Raw genomic sequence first — 27,228 nt, forward strand, 5'->3', positions numbered from 1 at the left:
CATCACTTCCATGGAGAGGTTTGGCTGTGCCGGAGGCAGGAAAAATGGCTGCAATGGCTCCTGCCCACAGAGCAACCATTTACCCTTTACTGCGCTCTCTCCTAAAATGTCTCAGCAAAGCCGTTTGGGGAAAGATGGGAGAAAAGCGGGCTAAGCCCCCGGGAATGCACCATGAAAACCTGCTTCCCAACACCATCAACACCCAGGGCGCTTAACCTCTGTGGGATAAGAGCTTTGCTACCACTTGGTGCTTTTCTTGCCCAGCTCTGTCAATTCCCCTCCTCTGTTTGGTCCATCGAAGGCTGCCTAAAAGCCCCCTGGGTGTGGGAGCTGTCTCTGTCCCCCCCTGTCTGAGGTTACCAAATGTGTGATGATTTCTTTCATTCACAGAGCTGTGAGCTGTCTAATGTAGCCAATTGTGGGTGTTTTGACTTTTTTGCTCATCTACAGGAAAGGTAGCAGCAGCAGGGAATGGAGTGAACAACTCGAGGTTAAATTGATGGATGACCAACAAGATAAGGATTGTGCCTCAGAAGACCAAGAAACGATCCTGATTAATGGGGTGAAAGAGGACGGTAAGCAACTGTAATTAGTAGACGGGATCCATGTCCAGTGCTGTCTGTAAACCAGTGCCTGGTCCCTGATCTTCACAATACTTTGCTGATGCCAGTTCAAAAGGAAAATTCATGTGGATAGCCATGTTGGTTTGAAGCAACAGAACAAAGTTTGGGTCCAGTGGCACCTTTAAGACCAACAAAGTTGTCACTCAGGACAATGGAACCCCCAGGGCTTAACAGAGATGTCAGGTTCTTATCTCACTACACATGCTAAGTCACTCAATTCTCGCTTATACCCAGAATTAAACTGTTGGTCTTAAAGGTGCCACTGGACTCAGTTCAAAAAGGAAGCAGCTGCGGCTAAAACACTTCTGGCTCAAGTCTGGAACCAACCCAAGATCCCATCGATCAAGCAATGGATTGAAAAATGCTGGGACTATATAATTGCAGATAAAATAACTGAACAAATATTAGCTGTTTACACGCCTACAGAGAACAATGTTTTCCTGAGTAGATGGTTCTCTTTTTTTGATTATATTTCAAACCATCCCCAATCACTATTCAATTACCAGATAAGTATGTGGATTTTGCGATATATTAATTGTTCTTGAGTTCCACATGTTACTAAACACTAAAAGTATCTTAATGCATTTGTACGAATTTTGCTTTTTAGAGATATGCATGTTGTTTCCACTGTTGTTTACTGATTGTATGGTTTGTTTGTTTGTTGTTTTGGTTGAAAATGTTGAAAGCAATAAAAAATTTATTTAAAAAAAAAAAAAGGAAGCAGCTGGATTCCTGCTCAGTTCAAAAGGAAGGAACTGGATTCATGCTCATAGAAATCAGTAGTTCTCCTAATATATCTAAATTAGCACTGCTACAGCGCTTCTTAGTGTTCAAAGCTTTTCATATGCATGATCTTGTTGTAAGCCTTACAAGGCAGGTCATTATTATTATTAGTAGTAGTAGTATTAGTGTACAGCAAATAGCGTTGCCAAACTCCTGGTGGTGGCTGGAAATCTTGCTGATCTTACAACTGATCTCCAGGTGACAGAGGTCAGTTCACCTGGTGAAAATGGCCACTTTGGAAGGTGGGCTCCATGGAATTATAAACCATTGAATACCCTCCCCAAACCCCACCCTCCTCAGGCTCCATCCCCAAAATCTCCAGGTATTTCTCACCCAGGAGCTGGCATCCTATTTGCAGTGGAGGGGGTTTCTCCTGTGGCTTAGCTTGGGTGGGATTTCATTCCCTGCTATGTAGCTCAATCTCTTAAGTCCATAGCTGGGTGCTGGTTTGATTGGGGGACAGCCCTTCCACCAGCATGCTATACCAGTGGGGTTAAAAAAGCATATACCAGTGGGGTTGCCAATCTCCAGGTTGGGCCTAGGGAATCTCTCAAAATCACACCTGATTTCTAGGCAACAGAGATCAGTATCCCTGGAGAAAATGGCTGCTTTGGAGAGCGGCCTCCTTGCCTCGTGTCCCTCCTGACCTGCTTCTCCTCTGCCCCTAAATCTCCAGGAGTTTCCTGGCAATCCTATATACCAGGTCACTAGAAAGCATAGACACGTGAATTTCTGGTTTCTGTCGTACGATTTAACTTTGGCTGTTGCCAAGATTTGAGTCTCAGTGACAAAGGTGGGCTACAAATGAAGTAAATAAATAAATGAAACAGAGCAGGTGGGGTGAAACGGGCACTTTATGAAAAGCGCTGGACATCTGTCACTCCGGATGCTTTGCCCAGACATACTCACAGGAATCATTGGGATTCCCTTTTCTAGGGGTTTAGTTTTATTTTCTGCTTAGCTTACTTATCAGTAATTAATTGGCTGTCGGGTAATGGTCAGCCGTAGCACAGCCAGGTTGCTTTCTCACCATCCCATCTCAGAAGACTTTTCTGGAAGCCCAAAATTGCTGCCTTGTCGTTCAGGGCGGGGATGGGGGAGAGCAGAAGAAATGTGGGTTCAGAAACCTGCCTTAGCTTTGTGTTGCAGCTTAGGGGAGTGGTCCTCACTCCATACTAGCTATTCCCACCAGCCAAAAGAGCCACCTGTATGCCTTGCATCCCACCCCAGGCACAAACAAACAATATAACTATAATAGAACCCTTTCTAATGATCAGAGTATTTCCGGGCATGTGGGGTTTTCTCTCCCTACTGCTGTGGAACCTTCTCCGACCTTTATGCAAGCAGGGAAGGACCCTGGCTCAGTGGCAGAGCATCTGCTTCGGATGCAGAAGGTCCCAGGTTCAATCCCCGGCATCTCCAGACAAAAGGATCAGGTAGCAGGTGATGTGAAAGACCTCTACTCAGGACACTGGAGAGCTGCTGCCAGTATGAGTAGACATTACTGACCTTGATGGACCAAAGACTTAATTCAGTATAAGGCAGCTTCATGTGTTGTGTGAAGTAGGAGTTATGACACAAAAGCAGGGCTCTTTTTGTAGAAAAAGCCCAGCAGGAACTCATTAGCATAATAGGCCACACCCAACAGCAGGAACTCATTAGCATATTAGGCCACAGACCCATGTTACCAGAAGTGTGGTCATCCAGCCACACCCGCCTTTTGCTTCTTATTCTGTTTACCTTGTTTGTTGTCAAAACCCAGGGCTTTTTTTGTAGCAGGAACTCCTTTGCATGTTAGGCCACACACCCCTAATGTAGCCAATCCTAATGAGTTCCTGCTGTTGGGTGTGGCCTGTTATGCTAATGAGTTCCTGCTGGGTATGGCCAACTTGGGAGCCAGCCGGAACTCCATTCCTGTGCGTTCCTGCCCAAAAATAGCCCTGCAAAACAGTATTGCAAACTTTCAAGTTCTTCAGGGACTATTTATTAAGTTGGATGCTAAAAAAATAAATGCGTATGTTAAAAGTTCTCTACAAGTTTTACTGTAGTTCTGTAGGAGAAAAGTAGTTAGAAGTTCTCTCTGCTACATTTTCAGTTTGCAAGGAGTATTGTTTTGTGAGTTAGCATTCAGCAGTGGGAGGCATATGTTGACCCAGCCTCATACATAGAAGGCCAACATCTCCACAGCCTTGATACAATCATCATGGGGAAGTTGTGTTGGGCTTTACATATAAAACTATTAGTTTGGCCCTGGGCTCACAGGAATGATGAAAATAATTTCAGCCTTGTTGGTCTGTAATAAGTGAACAAAATTCAACTCCAGGAACACTTGTCCATGTTCCATGAAAGAGGGCCTTTCTTTATAAACTGAGAATTTTGTATACCTTTGACCGAAGAACAGTGCACTCCTTCTCTCTGGGGTAGTCGTCCTCTTCGACTGAGCGCGCAGCTTCAGGAGGGGTGCACATGCAGCACTGAGGGAGGTAGGGGTCTCCCATCTAGCCAGCCAGATCAGCTGAATCAACCCTGGCAATCAATGGGTGACAGATGTCGCCGCCAGATTGCCCTCACTGAGAATTTGATTCCAGGAGAACCCTAAAAATCAGCAAAATTTCCCCAGGGTAGATGATTTTATGAACCCAAACTCACTTCGCCAGATATCTGATGAAGAATGCTTTGACTCACTCTTTCATGGAACATGGAGGCAGGTACCACCTTGGGGAATGGGGTGGCCCCCAGCCACGGAGTATCACTGATGTAGGACGTGATGCACTTGTGGGTTCCTACTGGCTACGGACCAATCATCTGCCTGCTAACCAACCAACTCACATAGGAAAATAATTGCGTATTTTTGTTGGATTTCAATGAAAATCTGTCATATCACTGCAGGATTTATATTCAGTAATAAAAAATGCCTCAGACCCACAGATGTGAATGCACACCACCATGGAAACCGCTGATTGGCTTGTGTATCTCAATCATGTATTATCAACATATAAAAATCTGGCAGTAATAGGATAACTTACATTTTCATTTAAATCCATATAATGTGTGTTTGTGTGTATATGAATACAGATTACATTTTCATGTTAAACTGTCAGTGTCGTTTCATGGAAACACCAGAAAGCAAATTAGAGAGTAAACTCCCTCACATTCCAGACTAAAAAGGTGAATTAGAAATGTTTGCTATTATACTGTATACAAGTGTAGTCCTGTGATACTTGCGGGAGGGGGATTCTCCTCACCCCACTTTCTTGCTGGGCCCAGCGTAACTCCCAGGCTACACAGCTTAGCCTTTCTTTTTTTTAATTTTTTTTTATTAAATATAAAAAACAGTTAAAAATAGGAAAGCAAGTCCTGGTGTTTATGCAGGGCAAACAGGGAGGTGTCGATTTTATGTGCTGCTGAGGCTTCCAAGAGGGGCATCCATTTTTCTTGAAGATTGTCAGGAACGGGTTGATTTTCGGATCGTAGGATGCTAGTGGAAACTTTGTCCTGTAAAAAGAAGTCCCACAATTTCAGGAACCAGTCACTCAATAGCAGCGTCTTCTTGGCTACACAGCTTAGCCCAGCATAACTCCCGGGCTGCAAGGGTGCCACCAGGTCCAGCGAAGTTCCCAGGCCTGTGAGGTCACCACCACTGGGTTCAAAGCAGCTCTCAGGCTCCGACAACCGCTGCTAGAGATGGGTGCATCCTCGGTGCTTGAGCAGAGAATGCTGTTTTACTTTGGGGGGGCATTTAAACCCCCCCCCCCCCCTCTGTATTTTTTTTAAAGATTTCAGATATTTCTGCAAACTTGGGAGGTCAACAAACTTTGCAGAAGAATCTGTTTAGTGCAAATGTGGCCCTGGTCTGCGGATTTAGGTATCTGCAGATGGGAGCCGTGCTTGGGAAATAGTAGACAGATATTTTAAAGTTTTGGCTGCCACAACAGTGAATTTTTACTGCAGTGTATGGTTACCAAACAGTATAGGGGAAGGGTTTACTAATAGTGTTAATGTGTTGGTGTACTTGGAAATTAAATGTTAAACTAATACTGGGGTTGTTTTCGTGAAAATTTCTCTCTACAGTGGCCCAGTTTGAGATCAGTTTGACATGCAAATATGAATTTAGAACATGTTTTAAAATAAATAACAAATAGGGATTGCCTATGTTGTTTTTAATGTGCATGTGCCCTGAAATTGCAAGCGTTTTTATTTTTCAGGGTTTTTCCCCAGCAAAGACATTAAATGCGTAAATACTGTGGTTAGGGTTGCCAGTAGGCAATACAGGCTTAATGGGTTGTTATTTACCTCCATGGCCTGAAAACTGCCCATTTCCACACATATTTTCTCCAGGAAGCTGGCAACCCTAACCGTGGTACTAGTGAGAGATGGCACTGCTATTTTTCCACATGTGGTTGGCATGAATTGCTTGAAAAAGAGATGGATTCAGGTCCAAATCCCCACAATTTTGAGTGTCATGTTCTTTCTTTCTCCAACCCCTCCTTCCTTCCAGAATCACGTGGCCTGGATGGCGAGGAGAAAGCTGCAGACGCTGCCCTTCCATTCCCAACCCTGACTACAGCGGCTCCGAAAGAAAGCCACATATGCCACCGAACCCAGCCAGCCCTGACTTCCAAGAAGCCCTGCTGGCTGAGCCCTCCTTCACCCCTGAGGCTGGCTGACGTGCCTGACCACATTTCCGATGACTCCTCCTCCGTGCACGCCATCTCCCTGACCTCTTGCGTGACAAAGGGCTTGAGCTCCTGGTCCCTGCCAGGTGACTGCGAAAAGGCTCTGCTTACCATCATGGAGCCCGGGAGCATGTCGGCGCTCACCGGGGACTGCTTGATGCAGCCAAGCCGGACCTGCCTGGGCTGCTTCATTGAATCCAAGGACGGCATTGACGCCGAGCCAGGAATAAGCCTGAAAGTGGGCGACATAAATAGGGACTACGACACCTGCTCCGTCTCTGATATCGGGATTCATTGCATGAGCACGGGAGACAGCGTGAGATACGGGGATCAGCTGCTCTCAGACCAACTCCTGAGCTTCCCTCTGCATAAATCACGGGCGGCAGACAAAAGAGACGTGGAGAAATCTGACAGCGATTCTGAGGACCCCGCGCAGAAGAATTATTACGAGGGGCTACTGTTAGACAAGTGTAATGGAGAGGAGCCGTTGCTAACAAATCCCAACCAGGAATGGGGCTATTTTGAATCTTTCATTAGTGAAAGCAAAATCGAGCTGCTCGACCTTTGCTCCAAAAATGAGCTCTCTGTAAATCTGTTTTCCGAAGAAGATGTGGATAATTACATGTTTGACGATGATGACTCAACCTTGGGAAGCGACGTCTGCTCCTTAAAGATTCGCTACGAGTCCTTCCAGGACAACATGAGGGAGAAGACTGGTGCCCTGCAAGAGGACGCCCAGTTCAACTTCTTTCCAAGTGTCTTCAGCGGATGCCCAAAGAGGGAGGGCAGAACTACCCTGAAGAGAGGCCCTAGAGGGCCCACGGATCCTTCCCAGTTCAAATCCGAGGAGAGCATCATTTGGGGGGAAGAGGAAGTGGACAGAGAAGAGGAGGAGGAGGAGGAAGAGGGGGAGAAGGGGGAGAAAGTTGCCTTAAACAAATCTTGCACCAGTACAGAAGTGGTGCAGTACATAGGCCCCAAAAGAAACCACTTCTTGGAACTGGTGAACTCCACAGAAGACTCTGGGGAATTCAGTGACGACAGCACCTGCACTGAATCTTCTTTCGATGTGCTCCACGATCTTAAGGACTGTAACAAGTACCTGCCCCGAGACCACTCCAGTTCCTTCATTCAACAGAACTACGGCCTGCGGGCAAAAAGGAAAGTGAGATACAGCGATGATTACTTGTACGACGTAGATTCCATTGAGAGTGAGAAAATTGTGGATAAAAAGGAGTGGACCCTGGACGGACCGAAGGAGGAAGACGATGACGAGTGGTGTCCAAAGAAGAGGCGAAAAGTTTCTCGAAAGGAGCCCCCAGTGATCATCAAGTATATCATCATCAACCGGTTTAAAGGGGAGAAGCACATGCTGGTGAAGCTGAGTAAAGTGGACGCCAGCGAGACCACAGTTACCCTCAGCGAGGAATTGCTGAGCAAGTATGCAAAGCTGGCCCCCTTGAAAAGCTTTTGGCAGGAGAAGTGGCAGAACCGGCTGAGCTTTCTCCGATCTGCCCTCTATCACAAGCAGAACTTCTATCTCAATGGCTCCGAGATCTCCTTCCTGCCCCACCCGCGCAAGCGAAAGTGCAAGCTAGCCAACCGGCACAGGATCCAGAGAATCAAAGCCATCGAGCAGCCAGTGAGCAAGCCCGGCTCTTGCTCGTCCGATCTCAAGCAGCTCTGCAGCAGGATCGAAAGTGACGGTTCGGGCCTGAAAGGGATGCGAGCTGTGGCCATCGCCACCCCCAGCTGTGCAAATGGGTTGCACCTGAGGGAGGTTGCCAGCCTCCCATCGCCCAAGTGCAAACTGCAGGACAGGGAGTTCAAAGGACCCGAGAGGAAGGTGCTGCGCAGAATGAAATTCAAAAGCGAAGCCCGGTTGAAATGCAAGCGCATCAAGGCAGCTGCCAGCCTGACAGAGGCCTCCCCGGCACTGGAGAACCAGGAGCCGGCAACTAGTTTAACGGATGAAAGTGTTCCTTGTGCTGCAGACGGCTCTCGCCTTTCGGAGTGCCAGGAGGATAAGGCTGCTAAAAATTCCTCTTTCCTACCCACCACCTGCTCTTCAGACAAGCCCGCTCCATCTGCTAATATCGCTGCCAACGTGCCCCTTATCCCCGGAGGGTATCTGCAGACACTGTTAGATGCTTCTGATTTGTCAGGCAACGCTGCCATCACCTATTTCAGCCCCCAGCCCCCCGAGCAGCCGCAGCCGCAGGATCCGCTCCCTGGCATCATCCAGGCAGAGAAATCATTCTGCGGTCTGCAGCCTGCCCAGAGTTGCGTCCTGTCCCCGCCTTCCGAGTCAGAGCTGCAGCAGTCGCCCAGCCGCTTGGAAATGGAGCACAGCAGCTTCGGCACCGCATGGCCAGCCAGCAAAGGAGCCGGCGGCAGCAACGGTCAGAAATTTGTCAGTGAGGTGCAGGAGGCTTCTGCACTGTCGACGACGGCTGAGTTTGGCAGCTGCCAGGGTGCCGACAACCTCCTGCCCGCTGGATACAGTCAAGTCAGCCCGAGTAGCGGCAAATTGCTATACCAAAAAAAGTACACGCCAGAGAACCAACCATCTCAGTCGGAGGATTCCTATCAGTCGTGCCATTTGAACAACAGGGAGGGGCGTTTCCACTTCCAGCGAGGCACCCTCAGCACAGATGATGGGAGGCTGGTTAGTTTTGATTCTGTGGGCTCATTGTCAGTCAGTTCTAGCAATTACAGTTCTCTGAGTTTAAAGTCTTGTGAAAAGGACGGGGAAGATGATATTGCCGATGATTTCTTGGCCCACTGCAGTCCCAAACTAGTGATTCAGCAAAGCATAGATGAAATAACCCCTTTGAAAGAGTCTACAGATCTTTTAGATATCTCAAACTTCACACCTGATAAGTTCCGCCAGTCGTCACTTTCAGAAATGTCTCCGCCCGACACCCCTAATCTTTCCCCACAGATAACTGGGTCAGAATCAAAGCCCCTGGGGAATATGAAATGTTTCCCAGATAGCTCTCAGGCTGCGCTGAACAGTCCGGAGAAGGTCAAGTGGAACTGTGGGGTTCTCCAGACCCAGGATCAGGCTGATAATGGATTCACTTTAAATAATCATCAGTTTCAGTTCCATATGTTCAACGATGAGGATTCTGTCAGCCTCCTTGAAAAAAGCCCATGCTTGTCAACATTTAATGAGCCATCTGGCCAAATTAGCACCAATAGCAAAGTGTCGAAATCAAAGCGGAAAAGTTCATCTAATAAAAATGTGGGTACAAACCAAAGCCCTTCCCAGAAAAACGCTCGGAAAAAATCGCCCAAAGCCAACAAAGGAACTGAGAAGCCACAAGGCAAAAACCCTAGGCAGTCTCCCAAATCTACAAGGAAAGGGAAGAACGCGGCCGGTGAAAAGGCGGCTGGGAGCAGGACAGCAGCTCTGTTGAACAATGCTGCCTCCGCCACAAAGGCCTTGGTGGAGTCCCTCCAGCACTGTGGCCCAGCCTCGGCAAAGGCGGGGAAGCACAACGGCCTGCCTGCGGGGTGGGCTCTGGGCAAGGACAGCAGCGCAGGCTGGTCCAATGCCGGCCTAGGAAACGCAAACAGCCTTCTGGATGACGATCAAAGGGAATTTGAGGAGCCATCCAATATTTTATCAAACATTGCATCTGGGATGGCAGATGTTCAGAGATTTATGATGGCCTCCATTGAACCCTTGTGGGGGCCCGTCGGCCATAACAACGTCTCTGATTTATTCCGGTCACCTGAATCCAACAGCCTAAAACTGAAAACTCTTAAGATTTTGGCCGGAACATCGCAAGAGTCCAAGAAAAAGATGAACAGCAATTCTCCCGGAACAGGAAAGGGTCACAAATCGGGTAACAAGGGCTTGGGCAAAGCTGGCAGCCGAGCAGTGCCCTGCGATCCTGGTCGCCCCAACTGTCCCGGGTACAGCATAGACATTCCCTCTCCCTTTTTTGATAAAAGCTATAGTCACCTGAGCACTTTAGCCAAAAATGAGCCTACCCATAAAAAGCTGTACCGGCATAAATCGACTTCTAAATCACTGCGGGATGAGAACTGTAAAGTAAAGCGAACAGACCGGGATCAGGCCCATAAGGACCCGTCTGTGACAGCTTCATTTGAGAAACTGAGGTAATGCTGCCCCACACTGGCTGGAATGCACCCTTAATTTTCCTACTACCTGCTAAGCCCACTCTTCCTCGTTTTCTCCTTCCTGTGAAAGAAAAAGTTGCATGAGAGAGACACTCCCCTTTTACAGCTCCTGTTTTTGGTTGTCGATGTTCTTGCTTTGTTTCCAAAATGCATGAAAATACTTATTACTTGCAAGCTACCTAAAAGAATGACCAATTTTTTTTTCTGGCTTGGCTGGGGTTAAAAACAAACTAACCAAGGCTACTCTGTTCTTGCTGTCTGGCTTCTTCGGTTTTTAATTCCTTTATTTTTTTAAGGGTTGAATCATATGCTCTTTTTTAATGGTTTCAAAAAGGAGAGACTTTTTTTTGAACATTTTGTAAAAAATAAAACACAAAAAGAGGTTATGCATCCAAAAAAAAAAAAAAAAAGCCAAGATACCCATAGTGAAAGGGTCTTTAGTTTGCAAAATGAAAACTCATTGGTGGTGGAGAGCCATGCGGCAGCTTTGCGTGCTTTCTAGCCCCCTCTGCTGTTTGTATCCTAACCCTGCACCATAAAGCTTCATCACCTCTATCCCAGTTAGAGTGTACCTGACTCCACACAAGCTAACTAAGATGGCATAAAATGTTTGGTTTTTCTGCAGGGAAACAGACTACATCCTTCTTAAAGCAGAAACAACATTTTTGGTTTTACCTGTGTTTGAAGAAGAGACACCTTTTTCTAGAAAGACATTTGATGCGTGTTTGGGGTTCGTTTGTTTTTTTGTTTGCCCTTTTCTTTCTATCTTCCCCCCCCCTTCCTTGCTCAAAAAAGAAAAAAGCAACCAATACTAATGCCTTGTAATATGTTTGAAGTGTTAAGTGCTGAAATCAAAAGTTCGAAATTGTGGGACTTTTCTTATTTGAAAGCAAATCTGACATGGTATTCCCTGTGCTTCAAAAGTCATATTGTTGTACAGTTGCTTATGCACTATTGACCACGACCACTACGAAATCTGTGCCAAACTCTGAAGAAGTATTGTGCTGTACATATTTTTACATCTCTATCAAAAATAGGTTGTGAGTGTTTCCTGCAGCTATTTTGCCTTTTAATTTACTATAAACATTCCAGTGATACTATTAATCACCCCTTTGGAAAGCAACCGTTATGGAAAACAATGTTAATCATGTGCTTACTACAATGTACCAAAAGTTTTATGGACAAGGCTAAATGTGTGCCAAATTTACTTACCTCATTTCATGGATTTTGCCCTCTGGTTTTAGCTCAAAAAGAGTTGTGGGGGGGGGTGAGGGTTTTTTTGTGATACTTTAAAATGGAAACTGGGGGGGTTGTAACGCTCTCTAGATAGGGAAAAAGAAACCTTCATGGGAGCCCAGCTTCATCGTAGGAGAGAACTGATTTGTTGAAGGATTTCAGATGACAAAATCACTCAAGGTAAGTTTACCGAAAACTCGCGCATCTCTGCATTTCGTGAATGGAAAGCCGAGGATTTTTCTGTCTCCTGTTTTATTTGAAGCAAAATGTGTAGCTGGAGAGAGTGTCAAGAGCAAAGCGATATTGCTTACACTTTTGTATCTCAGTTTTCTATATTTTATAATATAATCTGGGGTAACTTCTAGAAAATCAGAACAAATTCCACGTGTTTCAGTGGACTTTCATTTTGAGCAGTTTCTTTACCAAGTTTACGTTTCTTCCGGCTCTCATAGCAAAGCGTCACTGTTTTTTTTTTCTTTTAACCTTTGCAATGACAACATTGTTTGAAGGTTTGTAAAAACAAACCAAAAAAAAGAAGAAGTTTTAATCTATTATGACTTTGTATGTTAACTCCCTACATTGTACAAAAGGAAGTGGAAATCTTGATGATGTCAGCAACTTTGGGGCCAGATCGAAAAACAAAACAGAAAACTCAGTGACGTGTGGACTCACGAGTCAAAAATAATTTCTGAAAAGCCTTATTTATAACACTGCCCCTAACCTCCCTCCAAGAGAACAAAATCTTTCCTTGGTTTTTCTCGTGTACCTGACCGCTTGTGCATTTTGCTGCTGATTTCACTATGAAAACTTGATATGCAAGGGATGTGTTAGCTGGGGAACTCCCTGGAAGAAAGGAAGTGCCGGTGAGGACCTGCTGCAATAGGAAAGGGGGATAGGGATGGGGGGAGGGGGCCTTGGGAGCCACTGGAGGGAGGGGCCGCTTCCTCCTCACAGCAAAGCATCAAGGAGGACTTCAGCTGACCACGGCTGAGTCTTGCTTTTGTTACCTTCAGTGGGATGTATCTGTGAATGACTTAACTTTTGCTAGAGTGTTTGTAAAGGCATGTTTACCATATTGCTCCATCAGGCAGATAAGGCGGCTTCTCCATTCAGCTGGTGACAGAACAAAAAACGGGTGTTTAAAAATGTTGTATTAAATTGGAGGAGCCCAACAGGAAGCCATGAGGAATGAAAGAGCCTTTTTGGCGTTTTCCGAATTGTGTGTGGTCCTTGGGGTGGATTCAGCCTTTTGTTGTCATTCAGACCCCGCTTTCCTCCTTGCTGCCAAGGCATCCGTGCTAAGACTTGAACCACGAGGCTGCTTTGCGGTGGCTCTGAAATCAATGGTGGTGGAAGGTGCCGTCCAGTCACAGCTGACTTTTGGCAACCCCGCAGGGTTTTCGGGGCAAGAGGCGTTCTGAGGTGGCTTGCCATGGCCTGCCTCTGCAGAGTGACCCTGGGCTTCCTTGACGGTCTCCCGTCCAAGTACTAACCAGGGCCGACCCTTCTTGGCTTCTGAGATCTGATGAGATTGGGCAAGCCTGAAGGCAGCAGACCGGTGGATTTGCAGCCTGAAGAAGAGCCCCGTGATGACTCCAAGTCAGTTTTAGTGCTAGCTGTGGGGATTTGTCTCTCAGAGCCAGTGGGACTCACTTTCCCGGGGGCTGTTTGTTGAAGGCAAGATAGAACCAGCTGTCCAAAACACCTCTGGAAGGAACTCTTGGGAGCTGCCCCTTTTTGAGTGGACTGTGCTCTGGGGGGGGGGGGGGGGGGGGGGGGGGGGGCTCCTTAAAGGCCGGTCCAAGACGACACATCCTTCACATGCAAGATGGCCTCCTTGTCTTATCTCTGGGGCAGCCTTGCAAGTGATGCGTTTGTCCTGCGCTGCCTTGCCTAGGGTGCCCTGGCAGGACCTGACTGGCATTTAGGCAGGGTAGGAAGCTGCCCACAGCTGCAGCAGCCTCCCCTGTGCCCCGTGCTGCTCTCAGATTTCTCTGTGCATTTCCCAGTTTTCCTGTTTGATTTGCTCGTTCCAGTAGCTTTGCTTCCTCTCCCTCCTCTGCCCACTGCCTGGCCCTGGAGGCCCATCGCAGCCCTGTGCCTCCAGCGCTGGTGCTCTTCCTCACGGACAGAGCTTCATTTATACACACAAGCTAAATCAGCCACAGCGTAGGTCCTCGGTTTAGGAGGAATTAAATACAGGAAACGACTGAATTACCGTTTGGGGGGAAGTGTCAGAGGCTAGATGCGAGTCAGCAGCACCTGAGAGACCAACAAGATTCCCCAGACAGGAGCTCTCAAGAGGCAAAACTCCCTTTGTCAGATGCCATTTTGGGGAGTGATGCTGTTGGGGCCTGAGGGAGATGCCAGCGTAGCGTGGGCCAGGCAGTTGGCGGGTTGAACGCTTCAACTCACTGTAGGCACAGCGTGAGACTGAGATTTGGCACATACTTGAAAACCCCCGACTGAGCCAGATTGTGGTGAGTCCCAGTCTTACAATGTGTCCGTGGCGTGTTGCAGCACGTGGATAACCAACCCTCTTGCGACCCACCCCAAAACCCGATTCTGGCCGACCACGGGGATGAGGTCAGTGCCCAGCTACAGAGAGCCACAGTGTGGAGGCCGCCTTGAATCCCTGCAAGGGGCAGCTGCGATATGGCATCGGCCTCACCTGCAACCTGTGGGCTAAGTGTAGAGGCCATGGGATGTGCCAGGGCCTGCTTATGAGCAGAGGGACTGCACTGCATGTAGATGGAGACGATGAGCATGCACCTCTCCCTGCAGTCAATCATGGGCCGATGCAGCTGGGGTCTTCCTGCTCTGCTTCCCTTTTGGCATCTCCTTGGCTGCTCCTGTGGAGCCAGAGGAAGCCTGGCTGTTCTCGGTGGCCACTTCCTGCGTTTCTAATAAGCCCCTCTCACAGCCCACACATTCACTAGAGTCCTCCGTAAGGGATGTTGTACCAAAACCTGCAGCAATATTTACGATGTATCTTAAAGGTGCAATATGACATGCACACGAGTATATATAGCGACAACTACTTCATTGCATCTTGCAGAACCTGCGTTTCATATAGCTCCCCGACTCGTCCCGCTCAGTCTAGATGCTGCCTCCTTCCGATACTGCTGCTTCTCATGCGTCCGTCGGATGCTTTATTTTTCTTTTCGGGCTCCTCAGAGTGACTCGATTAAAACTGGAAGTCATTCCGAATGAGAGGCTGGCCCTCGCTCTGCCTTTCTCCCCCCCCCCCCCCACCAGTGATGCCGCTTGTGCTGCAGGGTGGGGGAAAGGAGCCTCATCTGGCCCTCTAGAACCAAGCTTCTCATTCCTCCTCTTGCTGTGCACCTCTCTTACTGCTACCTCAATGAAACATTGTCATAAGCACCTTTCCATGCGCCTGCATTTGCCAAAAACCTCATTCTTGCCTTTGCCCTCCCTTGGCTTGGTTGGATGCTTTGATTTGATAGCTTGTCCGTCAGTCCCCCCCCCCCCCCCCCCCCGCCGCCGCCGCCATGTTCTCCAGGCTTTAGACCCCTGCATCTCGGTCCCAGCGCTTGCCTCAGGACCTGGGATTGGGCCATCCATCGCCACCTTCTTTCCAGGCTTTACCATGAAGCTCTGAAGCCTCCGAACTCTGGCTGCATCCCCCAGGACCCCCCCCTCTCTCCCCATGCCCATCTCTGCTCTTGGGCTTCCTCGCTCACCCCTTCTCTGCATGTTGCCCCCTCTTGTGGTGTAGCTGGCTTCCTTGGCCTCACGTGCTGGTTCCCTCCCTCCAGAGCTCTCAGCCGTGCCTGTCTCTCCACTCTATAACTTGTTTGACTCACAGGTTTAAACCTTCTGCAATGTTTTGGATGAATCTGTGAGTTGCGTAGTCTTTATTTAATCATGATAAGATACCAGCGAGGCTATGCAAGAGTCACAGTTCCAGCATGTCTTCTGATCACTTTGGACCAGTTCTGCCCTGTCACTCGTTTCCCCCCCTATTGCTTTGGGTTCCCCCCCACCTTTTCCACATGTGTTTTGCTCCCTCTGGGACTACGAGAGAGAGCAAAACACTCGGGGGGGGGGACCCTGAAACAACAGGGACAGACGAATGACAAAAGTGTCAGTGTGGAAGTGGTCTTGGTCTAACCACAGTGAAGGAGGGTTGTGAGAGGAGAAACAGAAGTGAACAAGAATGCAGCCCGGGCTCCGGGTCTACAGGCCATTGGTTCGTCTGAAATCCAAATGAGGCTGTTTTGTAGGATTCCAGCCCAGTCTGGCATTGGCCAAAAAAAGTCATTGGCCAGAGACAGAAAATGGGTTTCAGAGCAGATGGACGTGGAGTTGGGGGGCATCCTTGCTGGAGTCGTTCTTTCTTCTGTCACGTGATCACCTACCATCAAAAAGGTTTTGAGATTTTTTTGAAGCAATACAAGAAACTGTAAAATCTGTTTTCCAGAGGCCATGGATGAAGGAGACCCCTCTTTCAGTCCCCCCCCCAAAAAAACACCGTAATCTGTGTCCTGATTCCAGGATCAAGGTTGTGTGTTATGGTACTTTTTGTGCGTGGGTTCTTCTGATAGCCACAGACAGAAACCTGACGTGTCTCCGTTGCGAAGGCCGTCATGTGCGTACAGAAGGTGTGCTCCGTCTCCCTTCTTGCACAGGGATATTCCCCTTTGCCTGGGGACCACTTCTGAGTCTTTGAAGGGGAAACGATGAGCGCTGCCCACGTGGGCCCTTCAAAAGGGATGCCGTGCGGTGTGGTTTGCATTCGTGTATCAGAAGCACAGTACAAAAGGGGTGTTGCAGGGAGTGTCCACCACCTCTTCCAGGATGATATTTCAGAGAGTGGCCGTGTCGATCCGCAGTAGAAGACCTGGATTCAAGTCCAGGAGCACCTTAGGGACTGACGAGATTTTCGGGGTATGAGCTTTCGAAAGTGGAGCTTCTACCCTGAGCATCTCGTCAGTCCCTAAGGGTGCTCCTGGACTCAAAGCTAGCTCTGTTCCAGGATGACGCTGCAGGGCCATGATCCTTTAATAAGGCCATAAGAGGACTGATGGCAGAATTTTGACGCATTGGTATTAGTGACCATAGCTATCGGGAACATGAGCACAAATTGTATGAAACCTTTTCGCAGGTCGCCTAATGCTGAGTATTTGACCAGGGGTAGAAGCAGGTGACACTTTTTGAGAGCTGCAAGTTGTCCTGGAGAGGCTTGACTTCTCATTCGCTACACACACACAGTCCTTTCATCAGCATAGTTGTCTTGGGTCAAATTGGTTTTGCAGGTTTATTACCAGAGATGAAAACGGGAAGGGTGTTCACACCCTTCCAGATAACTATTGACTTTCAAAACTCCTTTAGCTCTCTAGAAAGCGAGACCCTGAAGGGGTCTAGTCTTGCTTCTGTCTCATTCACCACCACCCCTCCTTCTGCAAGCCCCCCCACACCCAGTTTTGGTTATTCCTTTTATGCTTCACTATGTCTGAAGGAGGGACCAGATGCCTGGGCTATGGGTTGTAGCAGACTCTACCATGCCAACCTTTGCATTCCAAACACCACCAAACACCCCGTAGGAGTCCCTAGGAGGTTCTGCAGTTCTGAAACGGCGCCACATCTGCGAATGAGCCCCTCTCTGTCTTTTGATGAGTTTACAACAATGAAGCTTAAAAGATGCAAAAAAAAGAAAAGGACAAAGGACTTAAACTGGAGTTCAGTATCTTTGGAGTAAGGCTTTTTCAAATCTGTTTCTCAGGTAAATAAGCAACATTACTGACAGTGGAGTCACAGCCATTGGAGGGGGGGAGGGTGGACAGCCACTGGGGCCTGAAGCAGAGAGAAGGGTGCTTGGGGTCACTGGGTTGCCGGATGCATTAACTGAGCCTTGGATCACTCGGTGGGGAAGAGGACAGGACGCCTCTCTTGGAGACCCCTCCCCTTCTAGAGAGAGAACACTGACACTTCAAAAGCACAAAGGGGTGGATCTAGAAACTGTGAGATAGGTAAGAAAAGTCCCAGTTACAACTCCTTTTGTCTTTTACTCCCCGTAGGAAGCAGGGTGGAAGCTAGTGGAGCTGCTGTGTGTCGAGGCCCGTAGCCCTGGGGGGGGGGGGGCTTTTAATTGCTGCCTACAGAGATTTGAATGTACTGCCCCCTTTAAGTTACCTTCCATCGACCCAGAGGCACCTCTTGATTACGTTGCTACTGTTTTATGGTGCTAAAGAAAACTTTTATTCCCCTTGAGCATTAAAGAAATCCTATATGGCCCTTTAAATGAATGTAACATATCCATTTCAGTTTTAACAGTGTACACTGTAATTTTAACGTTTGGGGATAATTTGCCTTTTTTTTTCTTTTAGAACAAGCTTTATAAATATTCTGTAGTCAATTGAAGTATAATTCTTAAGGATCACTCTAAGACGCCGACAAAATCTTGTATATTTTTAAGTGTGCCAATTTGTAAAATATTTTGTAAGTGTATATTTTTCTTAGAAAAGTGCTGTGAAGTGTTTGTATGTGTGAGGTTTCCCCTTTTTGGCACCGGCCCAGGTGCTAATAAAAAGGATGTATACTTAAAAGGTTTCTGGTTTTACAAACCAAAATACAAAGAAAAAAAATTTAAAACTTTTGTTGGGGATTTTTTAATAAAAAGAAATGTTGTGAAAGAGTGTAGTGACATTGTGTAAAGGAAACTGGAACATTTGTGAGCGCGTTGCTGTTTTATAGATCCTCTTGTAAATTATTCTTGTAATATTTTGAGTTTCGTTGTTCTTGTTGCAAAGGGTTTAAATATTTGTGACTGACTCTGTACGGTGAAAACGTCATATTGTTAACTTGCTGAGTTTTGTTATATTGTTTATGGAATAAATAAAAATAAAAAAACTCATTTTAAGATGAAGTATGAAAAGAAATTAAACAACCATTTGTTGAATACCAGACCTGGTGGTCATGTGTGCCAAGGCAGCTCTTTGCCACTGGCTGTTCTCCCTTCTCATTTCGCAGCAGGTCGCTCAGGATCACGGTCCGGACAGACCCAAAAGGAGAATGCCTTTTGGTGGGGAGGGGTGCAAAACCAGCACACAGACGATGCCAATCCCAAGTGGGTTCCAGTGGTGCAACTCTGCTTAACCGGACACTAAAATGTCATTGTCTCACCTGGTCCTTGACCCACATCAAATAATGCCGTGCTTCTTGGCCTCAACAATTTTCAAAGCAGGCATTTCTCTGCCTTGCGGTGTTTGTAGCTCAGTAGATTTCTCTCGGGGAAGTCAGTCCTAAGCCTTGGGGTGCTGAAGAGCTCCCAACAACAACTTTTAACGGCGAGATCCTTCTTTCGCCCTGTCTTGTAGTTTGCTTTCGCTGGAGCTAAGAGTACACCTGGATTACATGTAGTACAGAAGGTAGTTTTTATTCTGATGTAAACTTTTGTGCTCACAGGTAGATTTTTAAAGTAACCACATGAGCCCCTGTGGTGGAAAAACACCTTGGGGGGTCAGTCGTCCGAATTGCTTCCAGCAGTCAGTTGGGTATCTGCCAGTCCCTCCAGGAAATGTTACAATCCCCAGACAACAGCTGCCAACACAGCTGCTCTAACCATGTTTTGGGCCGTGGCTCTGCGGTAGAGTTTGCCTTTGCTTGCAGTCCTCGGATCAGCCGGTTCTATTTAGGAAAACAGATTCTCGAATCCTCCAACCAAGCAATCTCCAGAAGCATCTCCAGTAACCCCTCCTCCCAGAAAGAAATGAACATAGAGATATGGCTGCCAGTCATGTGAGATGAAGGGACAAACAACTTGTGGGCTGGGAGTTCTATGTGCTGAACACCAAACACTGTTCAGGTATGTGAGGATCCAGTTCAGATCACGGCCACGTGACGTTCTAAAGCACCCCCCTGAATGACATTGGGAGGGAATTAAATCTCCCATCTCCATGGTCCAAATCTGAAGGGACTCTTTGCACACCTAAAAAGAAATATCACTGGGAACTCTGAACATGGAACTCCCAGCACATGTGTTTCTGCAACACTGCTGACCAAGGACGCACTAAATAGGCACATCTCATTGCCAGGAATCCTATGTGTATATCATGTCTATAGCAGCTGCAATTTCCCAGTGATTAACACGCACGTTTTTGCTGGGGAAAATCTACCCACACGTGTCCATGGACCAGTGAGTCATGCTATTCCTATTTTATGTGCTTCTTGTGGAGTGTAGCTGCGCAGCCATCACAGGCTCCTTGCTCCCCGTAGTGCCAGTGACAGCTTCCATTCTGAGTGACACAAGCCCTTCTCACACTGGCCGTGCCAGCCCCTCCGTAAGTCAGGGTGAGGTGAGTGCCTAGGGGTGTCTTTTGTTTTGTGTTTTTTAAATCAAAATGCTTTCTCTGTTCACTCTCTCCACTGTGATGCTAACCGCTAACAAGACTACCCTCTCTCCCTGTGCCCCACGACTGTGCGGTATCCTTTTGTATCCACACTCACAGGAAAGATGATCCGTGCCAAAACCAGAGGAGATGCAGTTTGGGTCAGTTATTCAAATAACATGCATCAGGCTACGCAGCGATTTTTGCCATCTGCCTGTGGAAGGATGAATTAAGCATTTTGACTACAGTAGTTTGACAATCTATGATGAAGAATGTAGTGTCTAAGAGACAGATGAGATTTCTTTCTATAAGAGAAAATACACCGTTCAGAAGAAGTGTTTACTGCAAAACGGAACATTATCCCGGAAGGTTTCGTTAACGTCTATGAAGAACTGCTATGATTCCATCTATGAAGAGCTGTACATTTGAACTCTTGTTAAATATATTAGAGCTGTAAGCGCTTGTTTCCAGTTTTCTGTTTGCATCTTCTCTAGTGGCAAATAGAGGTGGCGCCATTATCACTCCTTGAAAATGCCCTGCAAATCCCCAGGTGGTCTTAATGTACAGCTGTGTCTCAGAGATACATGATGGTCACAGTCCTGCCCACAGTCACCCTGTCATGCCAGAGAGGTTGCAGCTCCCTTCTGATACATGCTGTGTCCTTGATCATCTCAAGTCTGCTACTTAGAGCCACTTAACACTTCCTGCAGCAAACATACAAACAGTGAATGGCAGACATGCATCACCAAGCAGCTGTGTGTATGTGCTAGGAAACATTGATTGTTTGCACAAGCATTGCTACATTATAAACTAAGGGTCCCCGGGAGGGTTGTCAGGTCCTCTGGGCCTTCAGCGGAGGTCGGTTAGGGTTGCCAGGAACTCCTGGAGATTTGGGGGATCCTGGGGAGGGCAGGGACCTCAGTGGGGTATGATGCCATAGAGTCCACCCTCCAAAGCATCCACTTCCTTCAGGGGGACTGAATTCTGTAGTCTGGAGAGATAAGATAGAATTCCAGGAGACCCCCCCAGGTCCCACCTGGAGGTTGGCATCCCTTGTCCCCAGTATGGCACCTGGGCGCCGTGTCTCCGGCAGAGGCCTTTCCTGCTGCCCACCAAGCCTTTTTAGATCGTGGGAGGAGCCATGTGAGCCTTTTCCCCAGCAGATTCTGATAGGTCACGTAGATTATTTTTTAATCGCTTTGAGCCCACTGGGGAAAGCGATTAATAAATTGAAAGTATTATTATTATTATTTAAAAAATTGCTGCAGCAGCTGCCACCACAGCACAAAGATATTCACTACATAACTGAAAGTAAGCTGTGTCTCTATGCAAGGAAGTATTTTTAAATGTGTGTTCATTTTGAAAGGCATCTTCTTAAGCAGCGCTTCTGCCTGGAATGTGGAAGAGTTGCTACTAGGGGTGTGCATTCGACCTATACCAAGCTGGAAAATTTTTATCGGTATTTTCCAGATATTTCTTCAGCTGGACATAGAGCCCAGTATTTATTCAGCTATCAAAAAATGGCTGATCCGAAAAATCCCAAACATATTTGGGATTTTTCGGGACCACCAGATAGCTGAAGGTAAAGAGTATTTAAAGGGATTGTAATCCCTTTAAACACCTTCTGGGTAAACTTGCCATTTTGAGTTCACTTGCGACTTGCAAGAGGCATTTAAAAGGACCACAATCCCTTTAAATGCCTTTCCCCCCCTCCATTGGAAACAACGGAGGATGGGGGTGGCTCTGTTGTGCAGTCCGGTTTAAACCGGGCTTACCAGCAAAGCCTCAGCCAAGCTTGTGGGGAGAACTCTCCCTGCAGGATTGGCTCCTGGGCGGGCTCTGTTGGGCAGTCCGGTTTAAACCCTCTGCCAGGGCTGGTTCCTCTTTGCAGCTCGGTTTAAACCAACCTGCAAAGAGGAACCAGCCCAGGATCAGCCTGGGCTCTTCCTGCCCCAACTGATGCTCTCGTTTTTTTTTTCTTCCCTTTCTCAGGTCCATTGAAACAAAATAAAATTGGGAATCCCGAATATTTCCCAAATCCAAATACCATACCGGTATTGGGATTCAGGAATATCAGGAAATACAAATATTTTCCGGATTTAATATACCTGAAACCAAAAAATACGGGGAAGGTTTGCACCAACCTAGTTGCTATTAGAGCTGTGCATAACCCCCCTCACTGAAATTTTGTAGTTGGCACCTTTTCCTGTGGCAGCCATTTGGGGGTTGGACACCTCATGTCAGAGTTCTAAACGTTGGAGACTCCTGTCCACACTTGACTTTGTGAGTTTTGTGGGAAATGTTGGTATCTCTCTGGCAAACCCAATGGCCAAATGAAGTGTAAAGCATTTCCTAGGAGTATTTGAACTATCCATAGCTCTTGCTACATTTCACGTGGTTCAATGTGTGTGCAAGTTCACACAAAGAAGAAGAAGAGATTGGATTTATACCCCACCCTTCACTACCCAAAGGTGTCTCAGAGCGGCTTACAAACTCCTTTCCCTTCCCCTTCCCACAACAGACATCCTGGGAGGTGGGTGGGGCTGAGAGAACTCTGACACAAACTGCTCTTTTTCAAGGACAGCTGTGCCAGAGCTTGTGACTGACCCAAGGTCACATCAGCAGGTGCAAGTGGAGGAGTGGGGAATCAAACCCCGTTCTCCCAGATTAGAGTCCGCGCACTTAACCACTACACCAAACTGGCTCTTAGCTCAGGGAAGTCCACTTTTTCTTCATTCCATGGCAGATCCTGGCTTGTGACAAGCCATTGAACTCGTTGACTTACTGGCTGCCAACAGAAGCTGTCACTGGAAGCCACCTCCATGGAAACTAGACAAGAGTGGGAAAATGCAGGTGCTTCTGGTGCTGTTTGACCACAGATTCACCGTGTGAAGAGAGCCCCGGTGGGAAATCTGGCAATCGTGTAAAATTGGTCCTTGGTTTGAAGTAGGTTCCTTTCCCCCATTTTTTTTAAATGTAAATTGAACAATTAACATATTCAAGAACATAAGAGGCTATTTTTGGTAACGGAGCAGAAGGGAGGCTCTGCCGTCCTTGAAGTGGGGAGAGGTGGTGGCTCGGAGGCCGAGGACTTCCTTTGTAGGGAGAAGGTCCTCGGCTCAGTCCCCAGCATCGCCAGTTAAAGGATCCCAAGAAGCAAATGTCAGGAAAGCCGCTTCTCTGCCTGAGAGCCCAGAGAACAGCTGCCCATCACAGCTTGTCTGGGCTGACCCAGTGTAAGGCAGCAGGAGATGTTCTGGGCCTTCCCCTGGGCCGCAATGCCAAACCACAGGTCAGGGCAGCCCTAAAGGGGATATTCTGCTCTGGAGACACATTCCCCACAGAGACTTAAAAAACGATCAGGCAGTTTGATGTGCCAGTTTCCCCTCTGCAATGGAGGGGATATGGAGGCGTATTCAGTTGCCTGAGCCTCCACTGCAGTTAGGGTCGCCAACTGTGGGTTGGGGAATTCCTGGAGATTTGGGGGTGGAGCCCTGGGAGGGCAGGGTTTGGGAGAGGGGGGGGTATAATGGCATGGCGGCCACCTTCCAAAGCTGCCATTGTTTCCCCAGGGGAACTGGCCACCCTTGCCTGGAGATCAGCTGTAACTCTTGGAGATCTCCAGGCCCCACCTGGAGGCTGGCAACCCTGACTCCTGTTGAAATAAGGCTTCCCATCTCAGTGAGAGCTAGGCCATGATCTACACCATGATCTAAACAGCCATCATGAGATGCAGTTCCCAGGATCTCCTGTTCAGTGTTCCGCTTTCAGAAACCCAAAAAGCCTCTGTCGGGTGGCCACGCAGCAGATGGGCCTGGGCGAGACCTCCACTCGGGCTGCTGCACCCGCCTCCCGCCCACCACGGCTGAGCTGTGCCGTGTTCTGGGAAGGATTAAACGGAGTGTCTCTTCCCTGCCCTGCTTTCCATTATGAGATTACCTCTGCTTAAGGGCTACTCAGCCGTACCTGGATTCAAAGTCCCCTTAATACCTATTCTAATCATCCTGGCCTCCCTGACATGAGAAATGGCGTCTCGCCATGCTCTGCCTACCAAAGAGAATTCTGTTATTTAAATGCTTCACAAATGGGATGTGTAAAATCTCCTTTCCCTGCTCTCTAACCAGGGAGGAAATATTCTCGCCTGCGACAGGCAAAGGTGGGAAGAGGAACAAGGCAGGCAATCAGCCTCGAGGATAAGAAGCGAGGGTCTGGACAGGAGATCAAAGGCAGCCGTGGCTTCTAATGTGGGATTTGGACCGTTATGCGACGGACGCATGATGCACAAGCGGGTTGCGGCAAAATCCGTTGGATTACCTTTGCCCTGCGGGAAAGACCTTCCGGTTACCTGCCATTGATTTGTTGCCTGTTTTCCTGAGCTCCCCCCCCCTTTCCTATGACAGGACCCCTCAGGCGGTCCCTTGATTGGATCATAACACCCCTGCAAAGCGTTGCTGGAGCTAATAGGCCTGTCAATATTTTCTGCTGGGAAGGGTCTGCGGGGGAGCGATCAGGATCTCTGCCAGATGGGAGAAGAACCCTTGGCGTTGGGGTGGTGGCAGTGGTGGTGCCCTGTGAGACATTCTTTTTCTCTCGCTCACGTGAACAGATCAGGCTGATGAGAAATCTTGATTTCTCTTTTGGATGGGAATGGCCATTTCCTGATTTTTGCACTGAAATGGAGCCTTTTCTATTAAGACAACACTGTTTCAACTCAGCTGCTCTTCTCTCCCCCTTTTCTGCCACCTTTAACTATTTTAAATGCAAGGAAATATTGAACAAGTGAACATTTTATTCGCAGGGCTCTTTTTGTAGCAGGAACTCCTTTGCATGTTAGGCGACACACCCCTCATGTAGCCAATCCTCCAAGAGCTTACAGAACTCTTCTCACAGGGGCTACTGTAAACTCTTGGAGGATTGGCTACATTAGGGGTGTGTCGCCTAATATGCAAAGGAGTTCCTGCTACAAAAATCACCCTGATTCAAGGTATCAGCTTTGCTGGCTGGTCTTAAAGGTGCTGCTGGACTCCAACTTTGTTCTGCCACAAGTTTTGTTAGCCTTTAAGGTGCTGCCGGACTGCTACAAACAGACTAGCGGGTGGGCGGCCATGTTGGTCTGAAGCAACAGAACACAGTGTGAGTCCAGTGGGGCACCTTTAAGACCAACAAAGTTTAATTCTGGGGATAAGCTTTCCTTTGTATGCACACTTCTTCAGATCTGTCTGAAGAACACAAAAAGCTTATACCCAGAATTAAACTTTGTTGGTCTTAAAGGTTTTACTTCTCTGTTAAGACGTCCTTCTGCATCAGTGCTAAGCGTGGTGGTGGGCATCCTTCCTCAGAGAGTCCCCGCTCCAAGAGCATCTCTACATTCTTCTTTTGTTCTTCTCAGTGCTCCCCAGATCATTTTTCTTCAGCAGAGTCCAAAAGGGAAACAGACCGTGGCCCATCATAGGCCTTTGTTTTCCAGGGAGCTGTTTCTGGATTACATTTTCTGGCACTGAAATGAAACTCACAGAGGAAGGTATCTGTCTTCTAATGCATTGGGGGGGGGCAGGTCCGGGGTCTTCTTTCCATTTGACCACAACAGTACTCTGTAATCACCCTCGAGATGGCAGACACAGGGTCAGGGCCAGGGCCAGTTCAAGGTATTGTGGCAGCCCTGGTCGCAGCTGAGACCCTGCAGCAGTGTAGGACCTTTGGCATGGGCCAGTCCTCCAGTGGTGCAGGCCTAGGAGGGGATGCTAGCCAGACCCCTGCTACTGATGACTGGGAGCCAGCTGAGTCTCTGTGTCCCCCCCCCTTGCTTGGCCCCAAAACTGGGCTTGCATGAGAGCATCACTAAACAGTCTTCGAACTGAGCTGGGAATGAGAGCAGCTCGCTAAATCCCACTCAACCTAAGGCTAAGCGAGAAGGCAACGCCCATAGGACCCCTCATCAGAGGCCTATTATGCATGGGTGTTTCCCCTCACCTTTGCCGTGCCTCTCCATCAGGTTTTCTTTTTCATTCTGCATTGATTTTCCCTGCTTCAGCACTCAGTTCACTTTCCGGTCATTGTTTCCCCAGGTTTTCTGAGAGTGGTTTTGTGCATTTCTTCCCCAGGTTTTCTGAGATTGGTTTAGGCATTTCTCCCCCCCCCCCCCAAGCAAATAACATTTTCAGTGAGACAGTATTAATGTGTCATGGTGGAGGGAAAGTGTCATGGTGGAGGGAAAGTCTGGGATAGGCTTCGAGCAGGACGGTTTGCTGAACTGGGAAGTGCAAGCAGTGGTGCTGTTTGGGCTAGGGGATTGCCGGATGGCTGGTCCAGTCTATGATGATGCTATGATGCTGGCAGGGCCATGAATGGAGCTCTCTGTGGGGTTACACAGCCAGGTGCCCCCTATTTAAGGAAGGGGTGGCAGGAACTCCATTCATGGAACTCCCAGTGTCCTGCCTGCATTGGCCTGAACCACCATGCACCACTATGCAGCCTTTGCCAAGGGCAAATCAGGGACAGGTGCCACAAATTGGCTGCCCATGTTAAACAAGAACACAGCATAACCAGCCTGCTTTCAGGCTGCTGAAGTTGCTACCCTTGGGTACACACACAGTCCTTGAATTCTCAAAGCCAGGGAAAGTCTCTGGGTCATGTAATCGTCCCAGCATGGTTCCTCCCCTTGTGCAAACTAGTCCTGGACCCTTCGCTTGGAGACAGCTGCAAAGGCCAGAACTCTGCGACGCACGTCAGGGTTGGAAAAGACACTGCAGAGATCACACGTCGTTTTCTTCCTAAGTCACTCGGGCTCCTGCGAGTATCAGCTTCTGCCTCCTTCTCTGCACGGTGATATTTTAATGAAGCTAACACGCCATGGCATTGCCTCGGAGGAGCAGCGTGGTGTAAGCTGTCTGGGAAAAGCAAAGCCTTCCACCGATGTTATTTCACTCCCTGTTTTAGTATAATGTATGACTTGCTGGAGGGGGAAAACTCAAGTGAGCAAACCTGCAATATGCTAAAATGTAAGCTCAGAGATGAGCTCCAAGATAAGCAGGGCTGACAGGCCTTGAGCTGCAATAGGGCAGACTTGGGCCAGGAGAAGAGGCCACTGGGCAAGGAGGAACCGCTCCTCCCAAAGGGCCTGCGTGGGGGCACAGCTAGGAGTGAACTGGGCTCTGGTCCAGTGAGCCACTCGAGCATGGATGGGGGGTAAAATAGCCCTGGGAGAAGCCCCCGGCCCTTCAGCTCCAAAGGAGGGAGGAAGCGCTTGCTCAGTCAGGCAAAAGCAGGGGGTGCTTAGCCATAGGGTGGCTAAGTCCCTCCGGGCGGCTGGCAGGGGATGAGGGGTGGACTTCACTGCAGAGCAGGGAGTTTAATCTCTTCTTCTTCTAACAACAACCCTGTGAGGGTACGTTGGGCTGAGAGACTGTA

At 48.1% G+C, this 27,228-nt stretch overlaps 1 protein-coding gene across 1 annotated transcript in view; it reads left to right on the forward strand.

Annotated features, from left to right (window-relative positions):
- The first annotated feature begins 469 nt into the window (after positions 1-469).
- KIAA2022 (KIAA2022 ortholog) overlaps positions 470-27,228 on the forward strand; it is a 40,582-nt gene continuing 13,823 nt past the window's right edge. Inside the window, exons 1-3 of the mRNA XM_015414753.1 lie at positions 470-575; positions 5,905-10,213; positions 10,860-10,964. Coding sequence (XP_015270239.1) covers positions 500-575; positions 5,905-10,213; positions 10,860-10,964 — 4,490 coding nt within the window. The 5' untranslated portion in view covers positions 470-499. The remainder of the gene's footprint in view (positions 576-5,904; positions 10,214-10,859; positions 10,965-27,228) is intronic.

Source organism: Gekko japonicus, unplaced genomic scaffold (assembly GCF_001447785.1).
Source record: "Gekko japonicus isolate JY-2015 unplaced genomic scaffold, Gekko_japonicus_V1.1 scaffold1584, whole genome shotgun sequence".
Classification (NCBI taxonomy): Eukaryota; Metazoa; Chordata; class Lepidosauria; order Squamata; family Gekkonidae; genus Gekko; species Gekko japonicus.